This window comes from Cryptotermes secundus, unplaced genomic scaffold (genome assembly GCF_002891405.2).
Source record: "Cryptotermes secundus unplaced genomic scaffold, Csec_1.0 scaffold209, whole genome shotgun sequence".
NCBI lineage: Eukaryota > Metazoa > Arthropoda > Insecta > Blattodea > Kalotermitidae > Cryptotermes > Cryptotermes secundus.
Genome location: NW_019727789.1, coordinates 867,146 through 884,262, shown reverse-complemented (window position 1 = coordinate 884,262; position 17,117 = coordinate 867,146). Strand labels below are relative to the sequence as shown.

The following is a 17,117-nucleotide window of genomic DNA, read 5'->3' as shown; positions in this document are numbered from 1 at the left end:
TAGCAAAGTGTGGGATATGAAATTACAGGGATAGATGAAACAGCACACAGTCCTCTACTATGCTGTATTGTCATGAATCAAGCTATATCCTTAAGACTAATTTACATTTCCAAATATTATTATTATTATTAAAATAATTTCTTTGATCCAACAGTCACCCCGTAGGGCTGGATATAAAAATTGTCATATATCATGTCAGAGACAAACAGTCACATGCAATAAAATACAGATACACATTAAATGTAATATGTAAAATCTAAAGTACAAAGTAATAATATATCAAGCCTCTTGGAAAACAATATAACAATAAAACATATAAAAATATAAAATAATAAATAAGGCCTTTTGCAAAAAAGCGCAAGTTGTCAGTCCAATTATAACAAATTAGAAAGGAAAATATTAACTCTGTTGACAGAGTGAACTTGTATCATCGAATTCCTACATTTACATTTCTATAAAATTCTTGCCTCTGACTGAACCATTCTCATATGGATATTCTACAAAATATTGTGCCTTCCAAGAAAATTCAACATTTCTGAATTTTAGATATCAAGAGACTGAAGAGAGTCATACTATTTTTAAATTGTGCATGTTCATAAATTCACTTGTTATAACAAAAACCTTTTTTTCTTAAAATCAAAAATTTCAAAGAAATTTATGATTTTTACACTTGAAGGCACTGTCCTTAATAACAAAATAAGCACAAGCCAGATATTAAATAATGAAATGTAACAATAATTGTGTCTATCTGAATGAAGTACAATTGTATGTGTTATAAATTTTTCTTACATTGTAAATATGTGATATTTGGAAAGAGTAAAGCCAACAAATATCCACAAGGAGTAAAGTTAATACACTTACCATCAATATAAAGCCAGTGTAATGCTTGTAGAGTACATTAAGTAGTGTATTCCAATCTTTATGAAGGCTATGAACAAATGTTCAATATGCAGGTCATATCATGGTATCAGAAGGCTTCTGCGGACTAGAGTTCATGTAACACCCAAACACAGCCTGTCCTAATTAATAGATTTGTTAGTCTGTGAGTTTATTTCTTAACCAAGATTCAGTTTACTGAACACTTCAGTCAATTACATGCATGAAGTACAATTGTATGTGTTATAAATTTTTCTTACATTGTAAATATGTGATATTTGGAAAGAGTAAAGCGAACAAATATCCACAAGGAGTAAAGTTAATATGCTTACCATCAATATAAAGCCTGTGTAATGTTTGTAGAGTACATTAAATAGTGTATTCCTATCTTTATGAGAGCTATGAACAAATGTTCAATATGCAGGTCATATCGTGGTATCAGAAGGCTTCTGCGGACTAGAGTTCATGTAACACCCAAACACAGCCTCTCCTAATTAACAGATTTGTTAGTCTGTGAGTTTATTTCTTATGCAAGATTCAGTTTACTCAACACTTCACTTAATTACATGCAAAAATTTAATTTTTTGTTACAAATAACAGTATGAAGTTGTAACACTTAACACAGAGTTCCTTCGACGAGGAAAAACGAATGCTCTCTATGAATAATGACTTAACAATGCATAACAATGGTCATGGTTTACAGAGCCATTACTTAGCAACAGGTCTATATGCTACATTACATACAGCACTTACATTAATGTTACCATGCATATATTCCATTCATTTTAATTCATATTATGGGCCGCTTTACTTAAGAACTTAATTGAAAATTTACATATTTCTAGTATTTTATTAAAATTTAATATACAGCACTTACCCTATATGAGTATTACCATATGTATGTTTAATACACTGTCATTTGTGTAAAGGCTGCTTTACTTAAGGGCCTAATTGAATCTTTATATGTATCTTTTAAGTATTTTGCTAAATCTCAGTATACAGCATTTATATAAGTGTAACCATACATATGTTCCATTCACTTTAACTTATATTAAGAGCCAGTCTACTTAAGGGTCTTCTTAAACTCTTACACACCATCCTTTGTGCCTTTTAAGACATTTTTATAAAACTTATATACCGCACTCAATTAATACAAGTGGCATACCATGTGTAAGTTTAATTAACTTTACTTCATTTTAAGGGTTATTTTACACATAGGCCTAACAATGCTTGATGTCTTTTGGATCCATTGACATGTTTTAATAAATTTTAATGTAGTGTTTTTACTGTGCAAGAATAGTGATGTATGAGTTTCACATATATTCGTTTTCAAGGCCCATTTTATTTATAGGCCTATATTTGTCAGTGCATCTCACTAATCTTTTAACTGTGTACCATCAAAAATATTGCCCAAAGAATTTTATGCTGCTGGTTTTCTGGGGCTTGTGAAACGATGGGACAAGTGCCTCACTGTACAGGGAGATTATGTTGAGAAATAAAAGCATTTTTCAAATCAGTACTCTTTATTTGTTTAATTTCTATACCCATTTGTAACTTACTTATTGACTTACCTACGTATAATTAGAATGATCAAGTCAAGGAGGATGAGGTGGGCAGGGCATGTAGCATGAATGGGCAGAAGAGGAATGAATATAGGTTATTGGTGCGAAAGCAAGTGGGAAAGGGACCACTGGGAAGACCAAAGCATAGGTAGGTGGACAATATTAAAAAGGATCTTAGAGAGACAGGATGGGATGGGATGGTATGGCTCAGGATATGGACCAGTGGAGGGCTCTTGTGAATACAATAATTCAATTCAATTCAATTTATTTTGTTCATCAGATCTACATTTGGCGATGGCGCCACCAGATATAGAACATGTCAAAGCCCTAGTTGCAATAAAATTAATCCAAAGGAAAACGTCATTAAGATATTACAACATATCCACAACCATTGTTGCAATATCTGTTGATACAATGCTATAACTAAACACAGCATGCATATAACACTCGCACTGCAAATTATCATAACAACAAAATACATATCAACATTGTCAATAACAGAGCAAAATCATATCCAAAGGGTTATGGGCATCTTACAATAAAAGTTTAAAAATGACTAGTGTTGTTTCACTTATCTGTAATTGACACAATCATCTCTTGTTTCCCATTCATAATACTCATCTAGAGAATAAAAAGAGCCCACCTGCAATTAAATAATTAAATACAACATGCATGTAACACTTGCACTGCAACTTATTATCATAATAAAATACATATTAACAGTCTATAACAGAGTAAAATCATAATTAAAGAAGTATAGGTATCCTACAATAGAAGTTTTAAAAATGACTAGTGTTGTTTCACTTATCTGTAATTGACACAATCATCTCTTGTTTCCCATTCATAATACTCATCTAGAGAATAAAAAGAGCCCACCTGCAAAAATTTTTAAGGGAATATTTGAATTTATTTCAATCTTGCGAAAAAAATGTTATACTATGTGGTAATTTGTTAAATATTCTAATTCCAGTGTAAAATACTCCCTTTTGAGCCCTGGTTGATTTATAAGTTGGATAATGTAGTTCGTATCTTTGTCTCCTATAAATGTTATGAATATCTGAACCTTCGGGTTCCATAAAATGCTGGGAAATTCTTGAGTAGCTGCATAACTGGCGGCTTCTCAAGAAGGGCTCAGCTCCATAAGGGATCACGAAAACCTTTCCGAGCTTCCCATAAGTCATGGTCTCTTACAGATGTTTCTGAATTGCTATTAATATACTGGCTGGTTCTAAACACATTGTGCGCTGGTCCTGATGTGTCGGAGCGACCAGAGCGACGTACACAGTTTCTATGGAGACAACTGCTTCTGTTATCACAAAATGTTACTTTATATATTTAGTTACTATAACAAATAAGAATATATAATTGTCATAACCGAAATGTGGTGCTGCTATAGGGCTTTCCACATCTTCATTGTCCCGGGGCCCCACAAATTGTAAACCTGGCACTGATAAATGATCCAGTAACATTTTCGGTCTTCCGTTTCACGGATCCTTTAATATATTGGGAGGAAAACACGGAATAGCAAGACACCACGGAAATATATAATAATTCTACACCCTTCTTCTTTATTATCATCGATAGATCGGATCTGGTGTCACATGAGCGTAGATGGTCGTAGAAGTCGTAGATGGTTAGTGTGGATCGGTGTGGATGCATACGTTCCTTGAATAGCGTAGAAGGTTGGGGAGGAGAAGGCGTGTAGAAGCTGGCAATATGAATTAGGTGCAAGAGTGGCAACGAATCAAAGATGCCCAAGAAGAAGACAGGTCAACGTAAGAAGGCCGAGAAGCAGAAGCTCCGGCAGAAAGAGATAAGAACAGCAAAGGATAATTTGACTTTAGCGAAGTACCCCTGCAATGCCCCCATGGTATAATGTGCTCTTAAATGACTAAAGTATTGCTACTGTAATTGTTACAAATTTCTAAAATATAATTTTATTTATTTTACAGGAATGTGAAAAATGTCATAGGTATGTATGACTTTTTTAGCAGTATTAATACGCTTAGACATCAAATATTTTAACGTGCAGTCTTTCTGTGAACAATCTGGTTGTGGTGAAAGTGACCACCGTTAATAAATGTTGCTTTGAATTCCCAACACTATTTTATTTTATTCGATAGTAATTATTTTTGCATTCTGTAGCCCAGAAAAGTATGTGATTCAGGTATATATTTCAGCACACTTTTGTTAAAAGTTGCTGTGAGTGCAATCATAATTTCTGATAACTTCCATTAGTTAAAACTTGACTTCAAGAAGACTTGCCAGTACTGTATCCTTTGGAGAAAGTGACCTTTGATGATTCATTTCCACACTGCTAAACAGAGAAAATAAATGTGATAGATTAATTCAACAGCTATACTCTAAACTTGAGAGAGAGAGAGAGAGAGAGCTATGTTTTGATGGCACTGTCCCTTGTGTCAATAGAGCCCTGTGACTTTAGCATGAAATTTAAACATATACAAAAAAAAAAGCTGCAATTCTTGATGCCCTTGAAGTACAGAGGAGCTAATGTAGATGACTTTTACAGAAAGCAAAAGAATCGAGCATTCTGTTACTTCTGCCAAAGTGTCCAGCGGCTTCCTCAGTGTGCACATTGTGGGAAAATTAAATGTATGCTAAAGACTGGTGATTGTGTGATACGGCATCCAGGAGTTTTCACAACAGGCTTTGGCATGGTGGTAAGATATTGTTTTGGTTAAGTGGCAGTATACATGTGGACTGATTCAATGGCAACCATTTTATTTGAAAACTTAAATCTATACAGGGCATTCCATAACAGGATGTCTATAAAAAATGCCATCTTCTGGGAAGTGGCTCCATGTAGATCTTGTGTGAACTGACATTTCGGAAGAACGTATCGCCCCCATCTTCAGGGTATAAAAATCTGCCAGTCAGCTAGCCGCCTGCTCATGCTGGTTCTTCACTTGCGGATTTTTCCTCCAAAACGTCTGTTAACACTGCCACATCGCAGAAGACAGAATTCTTCATAGTCACCACTGTGAAAACATCAAATCCTACACAGGATGTCCATAGCTTAATTACATCCCCCTAGGATCACTTTGAGTCAAAAAGTTCAAATGAACCTGGGTCTGATCTGTAACAGTTTGTGAAGAAAAGGGGAATGAGCAGCATTGTATTCCACTGTGATTTTTGCATTACAGTGTGGATGCATTTTTTCCAAGGATGATTTCCTGATGGCCCTGCATAATTCAAAACAAGGTTTGAAACACATACTTGATTCTTTCCGAATTGTTTGGGAATCACATTATTTCAAATTTTGTGCATAAACTGATACTTTATTAATATTTTTATACCACACTATTTTGAATTCACATACAATGCAACCACACTGTATTCCTCAGTAGAAGGAAAATGGAATGTTGGAGAAAAAAATTACCCTTTTCAGTTTCCTGTTTACAGGAAGTTGGAATTAAGAAATCAGCCTTTTTTTATTTTCAAAGTAATGTAGACACAAGCTGCCTATACCACCCAGCATATTCCTCACTGTACTCAATTCAACCCTGAAAATGGTAGCAGCATGTTCCCATAAGAGTACTCAGGATATCAACCCAGAAGACCATGATCTGAAGTATTACTGCCATGGAAACCTCAAAACTTATATAACTGTTCAAAAATTACAACTTAACTGACTATGAAAGTAAATTTATCATTGATTCAGAGACCATGTAAAGGCCTCTTTGTTGACACAAAATTTTTAAGAAGTCAAAGTGATGTATACTTCAGACTGACATACCACAAAACCATCTTGTTTTGAAAATAAAGAATGTTATAATGAAATTGTTCTCTACAGGGGGCAATTTGTGACTACTGTGAAGCATGGGTGTGTCACGGTCGTCGATGCCTCACAACGCATGCCTGCACATGCCCTCTGCAAGATGCTATATGTGCTGAATGTGAGCGCCAAGTGTGGGATCATGGTGGACGCATATTCCGTTGTTCCTTTTGCACAAGCTTCCTTTGCGAGGATGATCAGTTCGAACATCAGGCTTCTTGTCAGGTTTTAGAATCAGAAAATTTCAAATGTAAGTGATCAGTTAGTTCATTATGAGGAAAAAATGGTACACAGAATCCTCCTGTTTGTCACAACCATCTTTGAGGGTACATCATATACCTTGAGTAGTCAACCTTACAGAAAAGAAGGCCACTATGTTCAACATCATTGGTATGGCAGTTTTAGCTCTGATAGTATGTTGAAAATAGACACTAGTAATATTCTAATGGTGGCTGAGATTTATGTCATTGATATGATGACATACCATCAAATATATTTCAGATATAATTTAGTTTTATTATGATTACCAGGATCTATATTATGCAGTAGTGTAGTTGGTTGAAGCACTATGCTACAAGCCAGAAGGTCGCAGGTTCGAGTCCCGATGAGGTGGATTTTTTTTTTTTTCAATTTACCTAATCCTTCCAGCCTCACTATGACCCTGGGGTTGACTCAGTCTCTAACAGAAATGAGTACCAGGAATCTTCCTAGGGGGTAAAGGGTGCCTGGCACATAAGGCTGACAACCTTACCACCATCTGTGAGCTGATTTTCTAGAAGATGTGGGAGCCTCAACCTCTCACAACCCTGTGTGCCTCCACAGCCTGTTACAGGGATAACTTTTACCAGGATCTATAGGACAGAATGGGAATCTTATTTGATATCATATAACCATGCTTTTGAAAGCTGCATTAAATAAACAAAATAAATGTAAAAGTAAAGTAAAGGTATCCCTGTAACAGGCCGTGGAGGCCCATAGGGTTGTGAGATGTTGAAGTCCCCACATTTTCTAGACAATCGGCTCATAGATGGCGGCAAGGTTGTCAGCCTTATGCACTGGCCGCCCTTTACCCCCAGGAATATTTCAAGAATATTCCTGGTACTCATTTCTGTTAGAGACTGAGTCAACCTCAGGGCCATAGTGCCTGCTGGAAGGATTAGGTCAATTGAAAAAAATCCAATGACCTCATCATGACTTGAACCCACGACCTTCCAGCTTGTAGCATAGTGCCTCAACCAACTACGCTACCACATGCCCCAGAGAGTAAATGAAAGAAAGAAAATTAGGAGTCCCTTCAGAAGATGTTAGGCAGTAGCCAAAATTTGCAGAATACTGACTTCTCTGCTATACATGGTCTATATATGACCATCAGACATATGAAGGATGTGACTTTTTAATGGTTATATAGTTTCCTAAATGTCTTTGTTTTCTCAATAATTTATTCGCTCTGTATCCTGATGCTAACAAACAGATTAAGTGAGTGCATGTACTGTGAGTTTTCTGTTGAAATCAATCCCCATTAATTTAACAGACATTAGTCCTGTTATGTTGTCACTGAGGAACTGGAAATTGAAATAATAATGCAATTATCATGAACATTTTTCAGTACTGTATTCATCCATGTTTGCAGTGTACACTGCTTAAACTTAAAATAAAAAAAAAAACTTCTTGAACTGCATGCAGACAATCAGTCTGCATTGCCTTGCTGTGTACCTTATAATAGTTTGTATTCTCTTCTATTGATCATTTGAAAAGCAGACACAATCATGCTATAGTGATGATATCTGCGGATTCAGTTATATCAGCTATTCCCAAACTGATGGAGAAAGTGCTCTAATGGAACATTTCACTCTCAAAATATGCCATCTTTTTTATATTACATGTGATGCAGTTGTAGATTACAATGTAAATATTGACATTTCAGGTCAGTCGTGTAACAAGTTAGGACAGTATTCTTGTCTGCGCTGCAAGACATGCTATTGTGAAGATCACGTACGCCGGAAAGGTTTCAAATATGAAAAGAACAAGCCTATTCCCTGTCCTAAGTGTGGATATGAGACTTCACAAACGAAGGATCTTAGCATGTCCAGTATGTTATAATTCATATACTGAGTTTCTTATTCAGCACCTAAACAGTGTTATATTGTTAAATGCAGCAAAACTGTAAGTAAAGTAAAGTAAAGGTATCCCTATAACAGGCCATGAAGGCCCATAGGGTTGTGAGATGTTGAGGGTCCCACATTATCTAGACAATCAGCTGAAAGATGGCGGTAAGGTTGTGAGCCTTATGCGCCGGCTGCGCTTTACTCCCCAGGAAAATTATTTATTTAATTCCTGGTACTCATTTCTGTTAGAGGCAGAGTGAACCCCGGGGCCATAGTGCGGCTGGAAGGATTAGGTCAATTGAAAAATCCAATGACCTCATCCGTATTTGAACCCGCGACCTTATTGACATAAATATGAATATCCGTATAAATATTTCATGGAAGTAAGAATTTAATTTTTAGATGTGTATGTTGTAGAAGCTACTATTCAATAGGCATATATTTTGTACTGTTTTCAGCTCGAAACCATAAGTTTGGTCGCCAGAGTCAGGCAAACATGGATGAAGATGATGAGGATGGTGATGATGGGGGTTACTCTGGGGGTTACAATGGATATGGAAAAGGAACTGGAGACATGGCAGGTAAGAATGTGTTGGATATAAATTATTATTTTAAGTAGATTAATGAGTAATATAATAATTCAGAGTGAGAAATTTTTGAAGATTTTAAGCATTCACAGTAGTTCAGTGCTAATGTGGATCCTATGTCTGGTTGATGACACCATGGAGATATAGTGACTGCATAGTGGATCTTGTTACAGGTTCACAGATATGTGGAAACTGAAAATCAGGCCTTAAAGGGGACTGTTTCTTTGTGGTAGATCTGAATGAGTGGGATGTCTAGAACACTGGGAAACATGAACGTGCAGGCCTAGGGAGAGTGGGTCTTTCAAAGTTGGAAAACATTAAAAGACTATATAGGGCATGATTTCCAATAGGGAAGAACCCACATGTAGTGTTCCTTGATTTAAGCTTTTGTCACAATACTTAATTTCCACAGTCACTGATTTTGCTGTTTAATTTTCAAAATTTTAGATATTCCTTAAATAGGTTATGTGCAAGAATAGCTTTCAGTTCAAGGCAAAATGAGGATGACAATTTGTAATAATTTTGAGAACCAGGGTGAGAATGAGAATTTTCACTAGTAGACCACTTTTTTCACTGTAATATTTTTATATCTCTAGCCACTGCTCCATAATGTGTAAGACTGTGGTTCTGTGTTTAACCCAAATGGAAGATGATTCTGAATTTAAGGGACCCAACATTGGGAAATATGTCTGTACAGAAGAAGTAATTTCATATTAAATTGGAAAACATATCATTGTGCAGTCAAATTACAACATACAATGTTATTTATTAATTTTTTTTTTAATTGACTGACTTAAACAGTCAAATTAGGGGGCACACAGTAGCATAGATGGTTGAGGCACTATGCTACAAGCCGGAAGGTTGTGGGTTTGAATCCCGATGAGGTCATTGGATTTTTCACTTTACCTAACCTTCCAGTCTTACTTTGGCCCTGGGGTCGACTCAGCCTCTAACAGGAATCTTCCGGGGGTAAAGGGTGGCTAGCATGTATGGCTTACAACCTCACCGCCATCTATGAGCTGACTGTCTAAACAGTGTGTGAGCCTTGACATCTCACAGCCCTATGGATCTCCGCAGCCTGTTACAGGGATAACTTTTCCTTCTTAAAGCAGTCAAATTACAACATAGGGTGTTAATTATTACTTAGTTTAACTAAGTTAATTTGAGTTAAAATAAGTAACAAATAACACATTTTGTTGTAATTTGATTGTATTCTGAGAAGTTTTAAATCTTCTATGGATTGCAGTGGTACACAGTGCAATGTTAAAATATAATTTCATATATTTCTATAAACATGTGACAGAAAATAAATATTTGAACCCACCTTATACATGACATTTGTTAGTTGGTTTGTTTCTTAAAAGTGCTAGCCTTTATTGAGCTGCACCAGTCTCATTCTCTATTTTGTTGCTGCTGCACAGTTGTTTTCTTCTGCATATTTAACCACCTTAATCTTAAAGTACACATGACTGTGGCACATGATACTTTCGGACACATTATTCCCTTTTGCGGTAGTACTTGTTTTCTTGACACTATCACCGTATCCATGGTAAGGGATATATGCCTTCACACAGAATCTTATCATAAATAAGTGAATTATCATGTTTGTTTTCTAACTTTTATAGTACATCGTAATGGCTTGTCGCTTCTAACCATGAAATACATTTGTCTCTTTTGCTTGCTACTGGCATTATGATGCTATAAGCACAGATTTCGACATGAACATGCTAAAAGCTTAAAATGATACGTCAGATTCATGATGATGATAGTTTTATAGCTCTTCAAAGAGGGAGAGGGAACTAGACTTCCAGTTGGGTAATATGATACTAAACCTTTTCAGCAAAACCAGTTGTCAGAAAATTATGAGAGTTTAAGGCTGGAAAATGAACGTTTGAATCGAGNTTTTTTTTTTTTTTTTTTGTTTGATCCTAAATATATGAGACTAGCACATCCTTAACAGTTTACAATTTAGCAGTCAAATCTAGTGCTACCCAGAGAAACCTTAAAGAGGGGTTTTGCTGTATTTATTTTTAATCAGATTCTGGCTCAGATGATGATGACGACGATGATGACGATGACTATGAGGAATCTGGAGAAGAGTCAGAGGATGAAGGTGGTGAAGGCGAAGAAGAAACAGCAACATAGTACAGCATATTGCTGGAGAACTTGTGCAGTGACTTTCTGCATAAGATTTCAGTGCTCAGTAAGTAGGCTTGTTCTTCACTCTGGTTTGTTAGGTTTATGGAGACAGTGATTTACATCCCGGCTGTAAAACTTTATAGGTAAGGAGTGAGAATGGTTTACTCATATCTTAATCCTTTTCCTACCTTTCAACAGATTTAACCAATGAGGGAGATTCTTCTAGGCTTGTGATACTGTGATTTGGCTGATTCTTAGAGTCTTTATTTTCTGCTGCATTTAATTTATGCTTATGTTACTGCATTTTCCAGGCCATAAGATACACCTCTGTTGCTTACATGTGGAAACTTGCAATTGCTCAGTGTGCAGAGCCACATTCTGATTCTTGAAAGTGAATTTGTCCAGAATAAGCTTTCATGAGGGTGTGAGGTAACATCCCTTTAAGTGTGTACCTCTTCCAGAATATTTCCAGTTATTTCCATTATCTGACCGCCCCTGTGGTCTAGTGGTCAGAGTTCCTTGCTACAGATTCAGAGGTCCCGAGTTTGATTCCCGGCGCTACCGTATTTTCTGAGAAGTAGTGGGTCTGGAACAGGGTACAGTCAGCCTCGTGAGCAAAATTGAGGAGCTGTTTCAAGGAAATAGTGGTTCTGGTCTAGAAACCCGAGATTAACAACTGTGGGGATCCATTGTGCTGACCACACAACACCCTCTTTCCGCAAAAGTTGGCACTAACCTCGCTGACAAGTGACAGTCACTCAGTCGGTATAGTTCGCTTGAAGGCTACAGGCCACGGAGTTAGCATTTCCATTATCTTCTGCTATACTTTTAACCGGTAAGACGCACTCAGATTATCAACATTTTCTGCTTAAACACTTTTATGAACTGGCTTGGCAGTTCTATCATAGCCTCCAGCATTAAGCTTATCAGTAAGAGTGTCAGTTAATACACTGGCATATATCTGAAGGGAGTGGCAGAAAACCAAAACCTACTTGAGGGCACAGTCATCAAGGCATAACCTAGGTAAGCAGAAAAGTAACCAAATTGAAATGCTGTATAGGGCTATTCAAATTGCTTGAAGTATGTTTCAAAGAATAAATCAAAACAGGGTTCTGAGATAACATTCAGGCATATCTTGTTGATATTGAATATTAGGTATAAAAATACTATAGTGTGTAGACTCGTTGCTAAGCAATGTCTCTGTAAACAATGGTCGTTGCTAGGTAATGTCCATAAACAGTAACACAGGAATGGTGTTCTCTGTGTGGTCCAAGCGATAGCCATATGATACAACAATAAGGGATCTGTTGGAAGCAGTTTTCTATGTGCGATCCGTGCCAAAGCTATATAATGAGGAGCAGTTTATATTACTTAGGATCTTGGGACAGCAGTGAGAAGAGTAGGAAGCTGGTGTGAGACGGCCTCCAGGCTTGGAGTGAGTTGTGAGACAGTCGCCAGCCAGTAAGGGCCTAGCACTGAACAATTTCAAGGCCTTGACAGTGTTGGCACCCATGTCAGACTGGCAACAACCTTCAGTCCAGCATTCTGACAGGCATCAAGAGCCTCATTCAAGTATTCCACAGTCACCTCTGCCTTAGTGCTTCCTCAAGTAAAGTAGTAAGCCACTGGTTGCTTCCGCTTTCTATGTAGGCCACGGATCATGAAAACTGCAGCATGATTTGCAATTTTGCATGGCCTGCTCTGGCTTCCACAATCCTCAAACCTCTCAGTGCAGTCAAACATCTGATTGAAATGTACGTTCTCTCTGATTGACATTTCATGAAACATGAGACAACAGTATTGATCGCTACCAGACATTTTCTGCAGAGAGTGCTGAAGTGCACGAAACACATGAGCATTAATGCCAGTCCTAAATGGACCAGTATTCAGGACAGATTGCATGGATCATCTGGATTGGAGGGGGAGTAGTGTGCGGAGAAGGATATAGGATTTGGGGCTACGTTTAAGGATTCTACCTCCTGCCCTTAGGCTTCTGTCTGTTGTTCCTAAAAATCCTGCCAAAAATCTGGTAGCTTCTAAACTTCAAGAAGATGAAAGATTTGCCATCAGTGGTTCACTGTCCACATCACAGAGCTTTTCCAACTTTCCATTTCTTTTTGAGTTTGCAAAGTGCATTCTCCTTATTCTGAATATGTTCATACAATTTCATTTTTCTCAGTGATAATTCTGAAAGCAAAGCCGAATTAAGTTCTGTTAGCAGAAATGTCTTGCTTGAGGCTTTGAGGATGAACTTTGGTGATTGATATGCCCAAGTTCCCCATCAGAAGCATTTATATTTACAGAGCTTAGGGGAAAAGAGGTTCCTTTCATTGCAAAGGTGTTGGTTGCTGTTGGTCGGTGGTTGGACTGCAGATGATTGAAAGGAAGAAGAATGACTGCATGGATAGGAATAAGTGTTACTCGGTATGGGCCAATCTATTGTAGGTGGTGGGTGGTACAACATGAATAATATCTTTGTGAATTTATAAATGAGGACGAGCTCCAAGGCAGGGTTGTGTAATGAGGAGACAGGATGTTGGAGTGTCTGTGAAGCAGAATTGAGCCACATGGAACTGCCATTCTGTTGAGGTGTGCCCTTTCAGCTGTAGTGAAATCACTTTCCAAGAAATGTCTGCTGCACAAATATTTATTGTGCAGAATTATAGCAGAATCAGTAGTGCAGGATATACCAACTTTTCCTACCTATGAGTATACCAGAGCCCTGTAAGAGTAGAACATATTGTGTCAAAACCTATAGATAATTCATCAGTAAACATTACAAACATGGTGCACATGCTAAATTTTGGGGTTACATTGAATAAATTTAATGCAGACATTGGTTAAATTTAACTTCTTTGTTGGATTAACCAACACATAATAAAGTCATTACATCATGAATTAAAACAAGATATACCATGCTGGATCCATCAGAAAGCCGAATAATTTTAATTCTTTCTGTGTACTAAACAAAAAGCACCCAGAGACAGAGCATATTTTTCTTCGCTCCATTTTGTACTGCAAGGAGCAATACAAAAATTATAACAGTCACGGTACACTTAGAATTTCTTGAGATTCTACAGACCTTCTGTGGGCTAAACAGAAAGATGCATAACATGTCACAACACAAATATGATTTGGATGAAATGTCACCATAAAAAGAAGAATTTTTGACATATATATATTTCTGATTTCATTACGTGTAGTAGGCATAACATACATGTACACAAATAACATATCTAACATGGAAATATAACTTTGTGCATAAACGTGGACTCCCGTTTTACAGCCACATCAAATCAAAATCCATACTTACCAATTTGCATATAATATACCACCATAACTGCAGATAATTGCGCACAATTTGTCCACCAATGGAACATGAAATCAGACTGGTTTGTTAGGGACTCTGTGATTGGTTCAGAAAAATATAATACAATAGCTGTATTGTGATTAGTACAAATAACCAATCAGTTCTGCAGCCAGATATAGATGGCAGTAGTGGTATGTGCAGATAACAACTACGCATGTTTCCATATGTACTATTATAATATTTTCCAGGGGATGCAGCAGACAGAAGTACTTAATGTATGTTGCACTGACTTGCAGAGTGTGTGAATTAGTGATAGGACTACAGTTACTTGTAGTTACAATCTGCAAGTGTTAAATAAATCCAATTACCAATCCAGGCTCGATCTATAATCACTCCATAAAATCGTTACAATACAAAGAACAGTTAGCAGTACCAGTTTTCACTGTTGGAGTTGAATTATTATATACATTGCTATTGGAGAACTTTATGACTTTTGTGTAAGGCACCAGAATGTAATTCAGACAGTTTGAATTCAACCCTCAGTTGGATCTGTTTTTCTAAGTACAGTTCAAACCAGGAAGGGATAAAATGCTGCAGACATGAATATACAAGTGCTGCATGAAGATGACAGGGAATGGTAGCATGAGAAATGGCCTTCAGATTCGTAATATTTATATAAAATAGCCTTTAGTTAAATGATTTTAACAGAACTCACAGAATACCACATACATAAGGCTTACTAACAGATCAGTATCATACCAAAGTCAGGTATACAGTCATCTGACTTTTTGTGTCATGCATTCATTCATCAGTAATCTGTCAGACGACAGGTCCACGGTCTCTTCCAAAACAGTTCCTCCACTTAATGCAATCTAGAGCTTTCTCCTTCAAATGAGAATATCCTCTTCTGTCCCCAAGGTCATCCAGCATCTTCTTACATCTTCTTCCTTGTCTTCTGGTCACTTCTGTCCGCCCCTCTGTCTTTCCTTCAATAACTTCTTTTATAAGGCAGTTACTGCATGAGATATGACCAAACCAATTAGCCTTCCATTTTCTTATTTCATGTAGGATATTCCTCTGCTCACTGACTCTAAATAACACTTCATTTCTCACATAATCGGTCAAACTGATCTTCTCCATTCTTCTCCAACACCGCATTTTGAAGCTTTCCAGGTGTTTCTGATCTACTGCCCTAAGTGTCCAAGTTTCAGCCCCATACAAAGCCATGCTCCAAATGTACCATTTCACTAGTTTCTTTCTCAAATTAAGTCTGATTTGCTGGTAAAAAGATTCTTCTTCTTGCTAAATGCAGCTTTTGCCATGGCAATCCTAGATTTAATTTCACAAGTACACCTTCCATCATCTGTTAACAAGCTACCCTAATATTTAAAACATTTCACATTCTCCAGTTGTTTTTGGTCTATCTTTATTGTGACGGGTTGGTTGTCTCGAAGTTTTCATTACTTTTGTTTTTTCCACATTCATTTCCATGCCATAGCACCTTCCAATTTTGATTAGTCTATCAATCATACCCTGTAGCACAGTTTCTTCCTTAGCTATTAACACAAGGTCATCTGCATATTTCACAGTTTGAATAATTTGCCCTCCTAATTTGAAGCCTCCAAGCCCATCCAGAGCTTCCTTGGTAAGGCATTCGCTGTACAAGTTGAACAAAATTGGTGATAAACAGCATCCTTGTCAAACTCCTCTTCCAATCTTCACACTTCTTGTCTCCCCTCTGTCCAGTCGCACTCTAACTTTCTGATCCATGTACAGTTTACTAATCAATCTTCTTTCCTGCCAAACAATACCTCTTTCCTTTAGGATCTGCATTAATTTGGTCCAATTTACATGGTCAGATGCCTTCTGCCATTCTATAAAGCAAGCACACAGTTCTTCATCTATCTCCAAAGTTCGTTCTGCTATAATTCTCATCATCCCAATTGCATCCCTGGTTCCTTTTCCTCTTCTAAATCCAAACTGATCCTCTCCAAGTATATCCTCTATTTTCCTTTCAATTCTTCTTTTAAGTATCTTTGCTATTATCTTTGCTGTATGTGCAGTAAGGCTTATTGTGGGATGGTCGCTACATTTTGTAGCTTTTTCCTTTTTCTTTAAGGCAATCATTGTCACTTCTGTAAAGTCTTTGGGCCACTCCCCAGTTTCATATATGGTGTTTATTAGTTTTGTCAGTGTTTTCAAACCACCTTCTCCCAGTAACTTAGCACATCTCCAGGTACATCATCTCCTGTAGCCTTTCCGTTCCTCATGTCCTTGATAGCTTTTTCCACCTCACTTTGTAAAATATATGGTCCTTTCTTGTCTATATCTACGTCTTCTTCCGGTTCCACTTCCAAGGTTTCTGGCCGATCAGGTCGATCATATAGTTCTGTAATATAATTTTCCCAAGTTTTCAGCAGTTGCCTCTGGTCTACTATTCTATTCCCCTGAGATATAAATTGATTTTGTTTTAACTATGTATTGGAGGCACTGAAATTGATTTATGACAGAGAAAGAATCGATCATATCCAAATTTCTTGGTTAGCGAATGCAAACTTGTAAGATATGGGGGGGGGATACTAATAAATTATGGACAAAGCTGGATCATTTATTTGTGTTGTTATTGGCCTATTTCTCAGTATTTAAAACCCAAGAAGGGACAGAAGATAAGTATTTGAAACACTAAGATCTAAATTACTTATAATGTTTTCCCTTCTTATGTTTTTTTTTTTTTTTTTTTTT

At 37.0% G+C, this 17,117-nt stretch overlaps 1 protein-coding gene across 1 annotated transcript in view; it reads left to right on the top strand.

Moving 5' to 3' along the window:
• Nucleotides 1-4,037: 4,037 nt before the first annotated feature.
• Nucleotides 4,038-17,117, top strand: part of LOC111864992 (zinc finger protein 330 homolog) — a 13,200-nt gene continuing 120 nt past the window's right edge. The window contains exons 1-7 of the mRNA XM_023852663.2: nucleotides 4,038-4,308; nucleotides 4,391-4,410; nucleotides 4,969-5,119; nucleotides 6,253-6,484; nucleotides 8,159-8,323; nucleotides 8,798-8,920; nucleotides 10,965-11,129. Coding sequence (XP_023708431.1) covers nucleotides 4,189-4,308; nucleotides 4,391-4,410; nucleotides 4,969-5,119; nucleotides 6,253-6,484; nucleotides 8,159-8,323; nucleotides 8,798-8,920; nucleotides 10,965-11,071 — 918 coding nt within the window. The 5' untranslated portion in view covers nucleotides 4,038-4,188 and the 3' untranslated portion in view covers nucleotides 11,072-11,129. The remainder of the gene's footprint in view (nucleotides 4,309-4,390; nucleotides 4,411-4,968; nucleotides 5,120-6,252; nucleotides 6,485-8,158; nucleotides 8,324-8,797; nucleotides 8,921-10,964; nucleotides 11,130-17,117) is intronic.